This window comes from Amphiura filiformis, chromosome 19 (genome assembly GCF_039555335.1).
Source record: "Amphiura filiformis chromosome 19, Afil_fr2py, whole genome shotgun sequence".
Lineage (NCBI taxonomy): Eukaryota > Metazoa > Echinodermata > Ophiuroidea > Amphilepidida > Amphiuridae > Amphiura > Amphiura filiformis.
This window is the reverse complement of record NC_092646.1, coordinates 30137519-30151116: the sequence shown is the minus strand read 5'-3', so window position 1 is coordinate 30151116 and position 13598 is coordinate 30137519. Positions and strand designations below refer to the sequence as shown.

General features: G+C 37.8%; 2 protein-coding genes across 4 annotated transcripts in view; both read left to right on the top strand.

The window, feature by feature from the left end:
- Window positions 1-13598, top strand: part of LOC140141169 (uncharacterized) — a 55292-nt gene that overhangs the window by 24915 nt on the left and 16779 nt on the right. For 2 of the 3 annotated variants that reach the window (XM_072162964.1, XM_072162962.1), the window contains exon 1: window positions 12052-12185. The gene's annotated coding sequence lies outside the window, so the exon portion shown is untranslated. Of the gene's footprint in view, window positions 1-12051; window positions 12186-13598 lie in introns of those variants that run through there. The other variant, XM_072162963.1, reaches the window with a different exon arrangement.
- On the top strand, window positions 3702-6048 carry LOC140140494 (toll-like receptor 2 type-2). Its single transcript, XM_072162252.1, is given in 2 exon segments — window positions 3702-4916; window positions 4918-6048. Coding segments are annotated over 2 exon segments (2007 nt in total). The 5' UTR covers window positions 3702-4040.

Sequence of the window (13598 nt, the reverse complement as noted above, 5' to 3'; positions counted from 1 at the left end):
AGATTCAAAATCCATATCACTCCCGGTTTTCATTATATCTGACTACATCAAAGCGGCGATCAACCAGACTTGGTTTCCTCAAAAGTTCTTTCAATTTCCCCCAGAACAGTTCTTGTCCTACAGGATCGTCTGTCCATTTCAGACAATTCTGTCTCAGCAGCAGTTTACGCGTGAGTAGAGTCAGTTTATTATCAGGTATCTCTTGTAGAAGTACTGGTATAATCACGTCAAGACTTTCATCAAATAATCTCATATGAGCCATCTGCATCTCGAAATAACACCATTCATTCTCCATATAACTTGGAGATAGGAGTAAGATGGTCTTACGACTTCGCTGAATTTGTTCCAAGATGGCATCAAACTTGGACTGACCGGGAAGTTCATCTCTGGCAGCAAAATACAGACGCATTGGCTCGTCGCCCTCTTCAATGTGTTTCAGTAGTTCAGTTTGAATCCAGTTCAAGTCATCATCCGAACCTGAATACGACACAAAACCATCATAGCTTGTTTGCGATCCCAATTCAGTTTCATCGTTCACAAATACACGATAACGTCGCCGCAATCTAACGCGTAAGAGAAATATTTTGTACCGTATGCGCCAACGTAAATGTACAGCGAGACCAACACACGCGCAAATGAATAAAACGATGGTAAGAGCGGATCCTACATACAAAGGCCAGCGAGGCCTGCAATCGAGGGTGACTTCAGTGAATACAGTACCTTTCAATTTAGCAGGGGTTTTACATTGGTAATTCAAATCTCCGAATAGAACATGTACTTTCTCATCCGTCAAGTACCATGTCTTAAAGTATTGTATGCTGTCACACGTGCATTTCCATTGATTTCCACTTAGGTCAATTTCTTGCAAAGAGGAATGTCCATTATCCGGGAAAAAGTTGGCAGGTATTTCAAACAAATTGTTCCTTGCGAGGTACAAAGCTACCAAGTTATTCATCAGACCTTTCAAAGCATCAACAGACACTAAGGAATTGTCTTCAAGATGCAGATATTTCAGATCTTGTAGAGGTTTGAACAATCCTTCCGTGACGTTGCTGATTTGATTGTTACTAAGATCTAGTGTCTCAATGGCTGTTGCAAATTCAAATATGTTGTCCTTCAGCCACGTTAATTTGTTATCAGCGACGCGCAAACTCGATAAGACAGGGAAATATCCTTTGTAAATCTTGTCAAAATCTTCACTTTTTAAACAGTTATTGGATATATCGATAGCCTTCAACGAAGAGTTCTTGTTAGCTGTGCCCAACGAGCCTTTGAACACAGCATTCAAACAGTTTGGATTGCTGTTTGTCAAGTCCAGGCTTTCCAAAGTCGGAATCGAGTTGACCAGATTTGTTATATCAACGTTCACATAGGTATCGTCCGTAACGTCGTTTGCCGACATGGACAATGTTTTGAGTGGCGACGGTACTTCAGATTGCGGCCAACCAAAGGGCGGGATACTCACAAATCCATTTTGCTTTAAATTCAAAGTTGTGAGGTTTTGAAAGTTTTCTAACCATCCCCATACATCAGAGAAGTCGTTATTAGACAAGTCTAAGAACTTCAAAGACGGTATTTGGAAGGATCGTCGTGGAAGTCGTCCTGAGAGCAAATTAAAACTGATATCAATGTGTTCTAATTTACGTGAGCCACCAAATGGCTCCTGAACATCCGGGATTTGGTTAATGTTATTATGATAAAACGTAAGCCACACCAGTGATTCTAATTGAGTCAAAGCTTGAGACGGAATAGTTCGTAGTGCATTACATGATAGATCAAGGACTTGAAGATGGTTTAACCTACGAAAGGCGTATTCACTAATAGATGTTATGGCGTTGTTTGTCAAGGAAAGCTCAGTCAGAAAAGGTGTCCAACTGAAAGTATCGTCCTCAATAGAGATTATGGCATTTTTTGTGATAGATAATGACGACAAAACATACGCATTCTGAAGGTGTCGTAGACTTTGGTTGCCGAGCACTGTAGGTTGTGACACCAAATCTTTATTGCATTGGAACACGATTTTCGTCAAGTGATGCACACTTATTCGTTTTATATCATCCAAAGATAGGCAACCGATTAAGAGAGATGAAAGGTTTGTCAATGGTCGAAATACATTATATCCTTGTAAGATAACCTGATTATAAAATCGAAGATCCAACTCGTGTATATTGTTCATATCTATCGGGAGAATGAAGGACGTATTGCTTAGTGTTAGCGTTGAGCCATTTGCATCAATTCCTTGTATAGAAAACTTCAATGGTTGACGATCGGACCGTGCCACAAAGGCACCCTCTTTACTCTTGGTTGAAGATACATCGTTACCATCAATGGAAAAAAACTCAAGAGAATGTAGATGTTGAAAAATGTAGTACGGGATGGACGTAAACTTATTGAATCCTAAGTCTAATATCTCCAGATTCGGCGTATCTTGAAAGATATTCTCAGGCAGTGATGACAGGTGATTTTGGAATAGAAACAGTTGCCGCAACGACTGCAATCCAGCAAAAGTGTTACTGTCAATCCAAGATATAACGTTAGCATACAGAAATATACTTTCTAAATTTGTATTGTTGATGAAACTCCTGGATGGAATTGATGTCAGGTTATTAACTGAGAGATCAACACTGGTTATATTCCGTTTGGGAAAGCTGGGAATCGTTCGTAGCTGCCTGTTGTTGCAATAGAGAGTTACTGAGCCAACAATACCGTTCTCGCTTTCGCTCAATTTGCAAGGAAGACCAGGTGCCGAGATATCTGGGTATCTCAAAGTATATTCAGGGTTGATCTGTAGGTCACATGTAACTAAGGTGATATTTGTTTGAAGCAAGAATCCTGCAATTGCAATCAACCAAAGGCGCCATGTCAGAATTTGACTCTTGTTATTCGACTCCATTATAAATCTCCGCGTTTGCCCATATAAGACTCGCATATACATGCAGGGACTCTTATACCAGCTGAATACTACTAGAATATTTGGTGGTAGTGTCAAAATTCACAAGTTGTCAAACACGGCTGTCAAATGAAATTGGAGAACACTTTTGAAGAGTAGAAATCTGCGCTTAAACAAGTAGGGCTTTTTTTTTAAATAACAGGATACATCACCGACTGCCTTAATGGGCTTTTTGAACTTTACGTAGTTGTAAAAGAATGCAGGACGTAAAATGCACGAATTTATTTTCTATTCAAATATTTCCCATGTTTACGGATCAATAATCAGAAACACGATTAGGTCTATGGTATATTCTTCGCGCAGTCAAGTCATATTAATATTATAACTACATAATTTTCGCTGTTGATCAGTATTAGAAGGAGAATAGTAGTCATGGTTATTGCTTTTTAAACTGCATGGTGAAAAAGGCACTGTTGGCACACTTGCACTAGGATCCCCAACATGTCCATCTATCAGGGCACAGTTCTATAACCCCAATACATTTGTACATTCATTGAATGACCTTTGAAAATTTGAGTACAAAAACTCATACTCCGCCACTTGAGGTCAAATATTTCACTATGATTGTTTAATTGATGTTATTGAACTATGCCACTGGGATGAGGCCATTGTGATCCATAATGTTGGTGTTGCATTAGAGCGCAACAACATGTATAAACACGATAAAAGCTTCTCAATCACCATGGTCATGCTCAGCTAACTATGGAGTCGACTACCAGTCGGATGCTGAATCACAATAATGTTGCAATTGCATGTGATCGTCAAATAAATTCTAGGTATAGTTTATATTTTCCCGATTATTTGGCACCAGATCTCCCTTGCAAATTGAGCAAAAGTGAGAAAGGTACAGTGGACTTGGTAACTCTCCAATGTAACAACAGAGGGTTACAAACATTTCCCAGCTTTTCCGAATGGAATTTCACCAGTGTTAACTTACGGAACAACAACTTGACAACAATACCTACCAGGAGCTTCATCAACAATACAAATCTGGAAAGTATATTCGCGAGTAACAACTTTATATCTCGAATTGAAAGTCGCGCTTTTGACGCAGTTATTACGACGTATCATTCTCGCAAATAATCGCTTGATGTCTCTACCGGCAGACATCTTCCAGGATACACCAAGACTTGAGGAAATTAACCTGAATTTCAATAAGTTTACTTCCATCCCGTATTACATTTTCAAACATATTCCATATCTTGAGACATTTTTGATGGACGGTAACGATGTATCATCAACATTATTCGAAGATGGCGAATTTGTGTCTGATCTTCAACCATTGAATAAACTTCGGAAAGTTTCTCTACAAGGAGTCAATGAAGATGGATCAACATTAACACTGAGTAATACCTCCTTCTTGCTACCGGTAGATATGAGCAACTTGCAAGAGTTAGATTTTCAATATTATAGTCAGATATATTTCGCCCATTTGACAAACCTCGCGTCTGTCTTCTTTGGGTGTCTGTCTTTCGATGACTTTCGGCGTTTAAGTGCGTATAAGTTGGAAACCCTCGTGTTTCAATGCAATGGGGAATTGCTGTCACATTCTACAGTTCTTGACAACTGGAGTCTTCGACCTCTAAATAATATGTCTTTGCTGACATCGTTAACTATCACAGAACACAACATACCAACCGTAGAACAGGACGCATTCGTTTGGACATCATTTCTGACTGAACTTTATTTGACAAGTAATGCAATAACATCCATAAATGACCACACCTTTCGTAGGCTAAGCCGTCTTCAAGTCCTCGATCTATCATGCAATTCACTACGAACCATTCCGTCTCAAGCTTTGACTCAATTAAGATCACTGATGTGGCTTACGTTTACTCATAATAAAATTAATGATATCCCGGATGTTCAGGAACCATTTGGTGGTTCGCGAAACTTACAACACATTGACATCAGTTTCAACACTATCTCAGGACGATTTCCACAAAGATCCTTTCATATACCGTCTGCGCATCGCTGATAACCAACTAACATGGCTGAAAGACAACACATTTGAATTTTCTACCGCCATTGAGACACTAGATCTTAGTAACAATCAAATCAGCAACGTCACGGAAGGATTATTCAAACCTCTACAAGATCTGAAATATCTGCATCTGGAAGACAATTCCCTGGTGTCAGTTGATGCTTTGAAAGGTCTGATGAACAACTTGGTAGCTTTGTACCTGGCACGGAACAATTTGTTTGAAATACCTGCCAACTTTTTCCCGGAGAGTGGACATTCTTCTTTACAAGAGATTGATTTGAGTGGAAATCCTTTGAAGTGCACGTGTGAAAGCATACAATACTTTAAGACATGGTACCTGACGGATGGGAAAGTACATGTTCTATTCGGAGAATTGAATTACCAATGTAAAACCCCTGCTAAATTGGAAGGTACTCTATTCACTGAAGTCACCCTCGATTGCCGGCCCCGCTGGCCTTTGTATGTTGGATCCGCTGTAACTGTCGTGATATTTATTTGCTTGTGTGTTGGTCTCGCTGTTAAGTTCCGTTGGCGCATACGGTACAAAATATTTCTCTTACGCGTTAGATTACGATCACGTTATCGTGTGTTTGTGAACGAACCAAATGATACAGACATGCAGGAGAGGTACGATGGTTTTGTGTCGTATTCTGGTTCGGATGAGGACTTGGCCTGGATTCAAAATGAACTGCTGAAACACGTTGAAGAAGGTGAAGACCCGATGCGTCTGTACTTCGCTGCTAGAGATGAACTCCCAGGCCAGTCCAAGTTTGATGCCATCTTAGAACAAATGCAGCGCAGTCGTAAGACCATCTTACTCCTATCTCCAAGTTATATGGAGAATGAATGGTGTTATTTCGAGATGCAGATGGCTCATATGAGATTGTTTGATGAATGTCTTGACGTGATTATACCAGTACTTCTACAAGAGATACCTGATAATAAACTGACTCTACTCACGCGTAAACTGCTGCTGAAACAGAATTGTCTGAAATGGACAGACAATCCTGTGGGACAATAACTGTTCTGGGGAAAATTGAAAGAACTTTTGAAGAAACCAAGTCTGGTTGATCGACGCTTTGATGTAGTTAGATATAATGAAAACCGGGAATGATTTTGTTACCTCTGATATCAATACCAGAATGAGATTATGAAGAAACCAAGTCAGGTTGATCGCCGCTTTGATTTAGTCAAGTATAACATGTATAATGAAAATAGAGAGTGATTTTGATTGAGTGTTTAATGTAAATATCAGAATGAGGACATTTTGTCCTGCTGAACACGTGAATTACTTGATTTGTAATGTAAAATATCACAAATAATTATGAAGTTTTACGGATATGTTCAAAAAATATCAAAAGCTATATCTCAAGAACCACCGAACCAATAGGCTACTAGGCTTGTTTGTATTCATTTTAATGCATTTTTCATGCTGATTCCAAATATGGTCATGCAAATGTACAATTATGAAATTCTTGAATTTTTAAAGAAAATTTTGAACTTGTCGTCTGCAGTCAACATCTGTGATTTTGTTTTGATTCAGAAATAAGGAAAAATAATCTTTAACACTTGGAATTATATGCATGATATAGCAATTTTTCAAGGAAATGCATAAGTCGAAAAAAATAATATACTTTTCCTTCTTTTATAGTCATTTGTTGTGACACTGTGTAGATCCGGGTTGAACTTTAATTGCATTGCATTTTTTTGCACCATGTTTACTTTAGTTTAATTTATTTCCTTTCTGTCACAAAATACATCAAAACCCTATAGACGAATCCAACGAGCTAAGTCATGGTCAAGATTTGGTCGGCCATCTTTGGGTCCCCGCAACACCAAAAAGCCGCTTAAAAATCGATGTTAGATTCTTTTGTGTTGTAAACTGTCATCATTCTCTTGCCTACGTGTAACACGGGTGATAGAATGCAGTTTAAAATACCCTCCAAGGCCGCATTATTTCACATTGTAGGTGAGATTGAGCCGACGGGGACCCAACTTTGATATAAAATTGGATGGTTTGAACCCAATACACAAATTTATTGGTCGAGCTATGAGTTTTAAAATATTGGACGAGACTTTTAAACTCATAGCGAGACCAATAAATTTTGTATTGGGTGAAAAAAACATCAAATTTTATCATTATTATGTTTTCAGAATCTTTTCTTGGTCAAAATGTGATTTTTGGTAAAAAAATGTGATTTTTGTTAACAAAATGTGGTTTTTGGTCAAAAATGTGATTTTTGGTCATAAATGTGATCTTTAAATGTAATCTTTGGTCAAAAATGTAATCTTTGGTCAAAAATGTGATCTTTGGTCAAAAATGTGATCTTTGGTCAAAAATGTGATTTTTGATCAACAATGTGATTTTTGGTTGAAAATGTGTTTTTGGTCAAAAATGAGCAAGTCAAAAATGAGTTTTGGTCAAAAAATTGTAGAAAACAAATTTTTTTGGGAAAAAGTGAGCCTATCCAACACAGTCCAAGTTTTGAGTCCAAGTATTGATTATATTGGACTCTTCAACTCTGTACAAAGTATAGGAAGGAAGATTCTGAGAACATAATAATGGCAGCCATTGAGGTATAGGAATGCGTGAAATTGGATTCGTCTATGTGGTGCAAAAAGGGAAACCTCAAACAGGCCAAAAAGCCCACAAGCCATTGTCCCTCAAACAAAGCAAAGCAAAAAAAAGTATATGAAAATAAAATACACAATTAAGGGCTGTGGTGTGAACGTTTGGACCGTATTTTTGTGGGACTTGAGAGCACATCAGACATATCTGGATACGAGGAATGTCCTTCTGATATAAAATAATTTGATTTTTTGAAATTCGCGATATAATACACATTTTATGGCAAATGATTAAAAACTGATATTGAAAAACGCAATCTTTATAATAATAATAGTATGTATAATTTTGTCTATGATAACTTAGTATGCGAGAATTCACAGCATACAAATCACTGGGACATGTACTGCTTGTGGTTAGTCTGTGGTTTAGTCTAAACTCAGTTTTAACTTTGGTTTTAAGGCCGGGGAAAAAGTCAGCTAAAGTGAATAAGAGTTCATAGACTACAAGGTGATTCCTGAGTTGAAGCTATGCTGAAGTAATTAATTTTCTAGTCTTATTGGGTGTAGTTGTCATGCATTATAATGTCATTTGGTACGGTGTAAGCTTTTGATAAAAAGGGACCATTGGGTTGCAGATATGCAGAAAAAGGGCCTCTATTGGCAGACACATCATGACGTGTGCAAGATATGGGAAATATATCCCTATTTTGAGCAATTTTTCATTACTTTCTTTTTGATATTTATGAATGTGAAATCTAGGTTTACAGTCATGTAGAAACACATGCATGTGGGGTTCGTGTGTTGATGGGTGGTCGGGGGTCATGTGGGGGTGTGAGTGAGGATGTGGGATCATGATGTGAGAGAAGAACATCTTCTCTGGTTGAGGTGTGCGTGTTTTTATCACTTCCAAAGACCTTGAAATAAATAATACATTCCTTCAGAGTACTGATTTGGATATAACCTTGTATCGTGTCTTTTTTAAAATGTTTACGAATATAAAATTGTAAATTCATACGTAGTGGTATAATTTAAATTAGAAGAATTTTTGACTTCAACACTACTTAAAATTTGATCGCTTACCGGGAGCGCTTTCAAAGTACCAACTGCGTCCTCAGCCGGATGTTATGGCTCTGATGTCAACAAGCCATAAACCATCAGAGCCATAACTTCCGGCTGAGGACGCAGTTGGTACTGTGAAAGCGCTCCCGGTAAGCGATGTTTACGAAGGTTTGGAATATATTATATCTTTTTTAATGTTTTCAGACATCCATGGAACTGACTGAGCTGTTCATGCGGTTAAGGGACGCACCATTAGACTTCAAGGGAGGGAGCAAAAAAAACCCCCCCAAAAAACCTTTCCCCACTTAAAGGAGTATTTCGTGATCCTAGCATCCTCTTTTTATGACATTTGTCAGTACATATCCACGAAAAAAGCATATATTCCCAAAATATCAGTTGATTCCGATATTGCGTTTGCGAGTAATGCATGATTTATGTGTATTACACTGCTCTATAGACAATACGTTGTAATTTCGTTCTGGTGCACCAGAACGAAATGCAAATTTCACGATATCTTTGCTAAACCTGAGACATAGAAGAGCAGTGGGAGCCATCACTCTATTTCATCGGATGTTCTATGGCGAAGCTCCAGAACTCCTTCAACATCTGTTACCAGATCGTATGATTATTGATCCTCGTCTGCGGCGTTCTGTCAGATCCCACGACGAAGCTGCAAAATCCCAAGATCCAATCTGGTCAGCCACCAGAGGTCATTCCTTCCATCATCAGCTCACCTTTGGAACGCTCTACCTGGTCCAATTATCTCTAACCAGAATCGGCTGAGCTTCAAACGGGAGGTTAACAACTATCTTGGCGCCAACCCATCAGCGCTATCATACCGATAGCAGCTGTTAATGCCTTGCATAGTTTAGACATAAAAAAACCCCAAAAACAAAAAAAAACCCGAATTAATCTGCAAGAAATATTTTGTACATAAACATTATGTAGCCAGAGGTTTCCAGTGATATAAAAATCTCAACTTTTTTTGAGAAAAGTGGGGGATGAGGCTGTGGATCACGAAATGCCCTTTTATAACTGTATAACTATAAATGCATGAAAATTAACAAAAAAAAACTTGCCGCCTTTGGCGACAAAAAAAAAATTGCCCCGAGTCCCCGACCCCAACTTCCTCCACCCCCCTTGAAGTCTAATGGTGCGTCCCTAAATGGTCCCTATGGATTGTCTGAGCTTTGCATGCGGTTATGGTCCCTGGATTGTCTGAGCTTTGCATGCGGTCATGGTCCCTGGATTGTCTTAGACAATAGAAAAAGAAATCCCGGGAGAAATAATATTCTGTGTGAGTTTCATTATGACCTGTAAAAATAATGATGGCGCAATTCCATTTCTCGGCAAGATGTGCGGATATCTATTTTTTATTTTTGCTATTTGAGGTTGACATTGGTTGAGCTTATGAATCAATCAGTCGATTAACCGATCGACTTATCCAACGAGCGATCAATCAATTGATAATATCAATCAATCATTAAACAATTAATCAATCAACATGTCAATCAACATATCAATCAATCAATCAATCAATCAATCAACATATCAATTAATCAACATATCAATCAATCAATCAATCAACCAATCAATTAATCGATCAATCAATCAATCAACATACGAATTTTGAAATTGACCAGCCACACTTCAAAATAGTCCTTCAAGAATGACCTCGGCTATGTGTGGGGGGCTCGGCGAAGCCGATCATGTTCGGCAAAGCCGAACAACGAGGCCGCTCGGCTTTGCCTCAATTATAGTTTTAAACTTCTCAAGCCGAGAGTCATTCTTGAAGGACTATTCAAAAACTGTGTTTAGACATTGAACACATTCTTGCCTCCACTTCGTACGCATGTTTAGAAATTAAACATTACGTATCAAATTCCTAAACATCAATGCATGTTCAATGCCCGGGGGTTTAATGGCTAAACATTATCCATCAATACTCTAAACATGTTTACACGTTTACAAAGTGAAGGCACTAAATGTGTTTAGAAAAGTGTTTAAATGCTTAACATTGTCACCCCACAGCATTAATTTATACATTAAACTGCAAAATTAAGCTTAACACTAACAGCCAAAAAACAACAACAACAAAACTAACACCAACTACAACACTGACAATAACAACGACGGAACAAACATCTGCTTTAAAAAAACCCAACAGATACATTATGAAAATATTTTTGTTTTGTATCATTTTGGTAGACTGGACCTATTCTAAAAATATGCAAAAATAAAATGGCTAAGCAAGAACATTATTGAAAACGACGCGACACCCGCTAAGCACAAACTCTTTGTTACGTGAAATAATGCTTTCCTTTTTAGTGTTTTTTGTTTGTTTATCACAAACCGTAAATCCATTGATATTCCTGATATTATCACCAGGCAGGTATATAATAAATTGGCAGGTTCACGGTCATGGTACTTTATGTTATCTTCCCAAAATGCACAATTGGTGTGACGATCATGACATATCGGTATTTGAAATGTAATCTTGTGTTAAAATGAATGAATGAAATAATGAATGAATGAATGATGTATTAATTGATTTTTAAAGATTTAGTGGAATTTATGGAATGAATAAATGTATTATGAATGGAATTAATGAATGGAATGAACGGAACGAATGAATGAATAAAGGAATAGCCTAAATGAAATGAATAAATGAACGAACGAACGAACGAACGAACGAACGAATGAATGAATGAATGAAACGGAATCGAATGAACGAAACGAATGGATGAATGGAATGGAATGAATGAATGAATGAATGGAATGAATGGAATGAATGAAAGGAATGAATGAAGGCGGCGATTTTTTCAATTTTACTTTTATACAGAGTTGGGTGGAGGAAATTTTTGTTTTTACTCATCAGTGAAAAATCTCGCTCATGGGCGAATTTTTATTTAAAAAAAATACCATGTCCTCTCCCTGAAAATCAAAATGCTACACACCTCATAGGCTCCAGAAGATTTTTTTAATACTGGGGGGGGGGCAAATTGTTTGATCTGCTCCGAGGTGCGAAACGCTAAAGTGGTGGGTGGGGAAGCTTTTGAAATGCATATTTTAACATGAATTGTACCTTACTGTACAATTATACCTAAAATTGTGAATTTTACCTTAAAATTATGAATTTTATCCTAAAATTATGAATTTTACCATAAAACTATTTACCTCAGATTATTGGGGGGGGCTAAGGTAGTTGGACCCCCTCACCAACATTATTGAGGTGGCCGGGCCCCCAGCCCCCCCCGGTTACGGAGCCAGTGACGTCGACCTAAAGTAGGGATATGAGTGCGTGAGTATCGTTGTCTAATTATTTCTCACATACAAATGAAAGTTAACCTTTTACAAATGCATCATGGGATATCTATATATCGTAGAAATCGCGACCTCCGGGTTCGAGGTCACCTTACCTGTCACAGAACAGAACAGCTAGACACGTACAGGTATGCGCCCAACCCGGACAAATAATATTAAGAAACGGGTCAAAACGCCCACGCCTATGTCTCCCAGTTCCATGTTTTTGTTTTGGTTGATATTTATATATAAATTTTGTAAACTTTTGCAACAGGGTCGCTGACAGAAACCTAATGGGCTCAGGAGGAGACCTAATTATCGGTAAGCATTATTTTGTAAGAATATAGGCTAATGGCACTGTGTATTGGTTTTTCATTAGGGCCTATAAATAATGAACAAATTTTGTTTGAGCACGGTAAACAAAGTTAAGTAAAGTTGTGAGTGTGAAGATAAAATAGTTTCACTACTAACAGACCGGTGTGGCATACAATTTTACATACTGCCAGAATATGATATTTTGCATAATTTTCATTTCGCATAAAGAAACGCCGCTCAATTTGTGCTGCAAGGGTGCATACTACCAAATCCCCGTCCCTCACTTGGACATACATGATGCAGTCATGTCTACAGTAGAATTCATCTCGACCTTTGCAGGACTTAACCCCATTAAAAGCTATTAAACCAAGATAACACTCATTGAAACAGCTCAACTGATTAAATCGGATCTTTTCTGGCTGTGCACATGTGACTGTTTTCATGTGCGATATCGCAATAAAGTTTGCGTATTATAGCTTCAGTTGGGTAACCGATTATAAAGGAAACGAAAGGAAACAATGGTATGTGTACTTTTGTTCACGAAATGAGACAATGGCGTGCTTTTTGTAAACCAGCATTCTTGAAAATGAGCAACATAATGATTGTTGACTTAACACGGTTTGGAAATAATTTCTTCATATTTTTGGTGTTATCTGTCGTTTACATATCCTTCCTAAAACACAAAAGTACGACCCTCTCCAAACACCTAAATTAGCTAAAAATTTAGGACATGTTACAAAACTATATTGTCTAGAATTTTAGAAGAGTACTTTTAATATTGGCCGGTTATTTTTCACACAGCGACGTTAACTAGGCAATGTACTATTACCTATAACATTAACTAAAACACCAAAGTAGGCCTACGAATAGTTCCAAACATCTAAATTAGCTAAAAATTTAGGACATGTTACAAAACTATATTTTCTAGAACTTTAGAAGAGTACTTTTAATATTGGCCGGTTATTTTTCACACAGCGACGTTAACTAGTCATATCCCCATACTTTTAACGTAGGGCTATTTGTAGAGGTCACGCGTCAATGGGAAAGAGCACTGTCTATTGTGTATAGGGAAACGGACAGTAACTGCAGTATGATTAATGTACAGTGTAAAATGACAAGTGTTTGAACAACAACATATCGGTATAAATATAAGTAGGCCTGCATGATATAGTATGGAGAAGCTGAAGGTCACTCAGTGTCAAACATGGATCTATATCTAAAATCCCGGGGAATGATCTAAGATCAACCATGCGTGGATAAACTATACAGGGTCTACAGGGTGTTACAATAAAATGTATACAATTACAGTACTTCTCATACAAATAGCTCAGGAAATAAACTAAAAGAGTTATAGCACAAATGTTATTATGCAATACAATCAGTAATCATCATCATCATCATCATCAGCCCATGTCATCC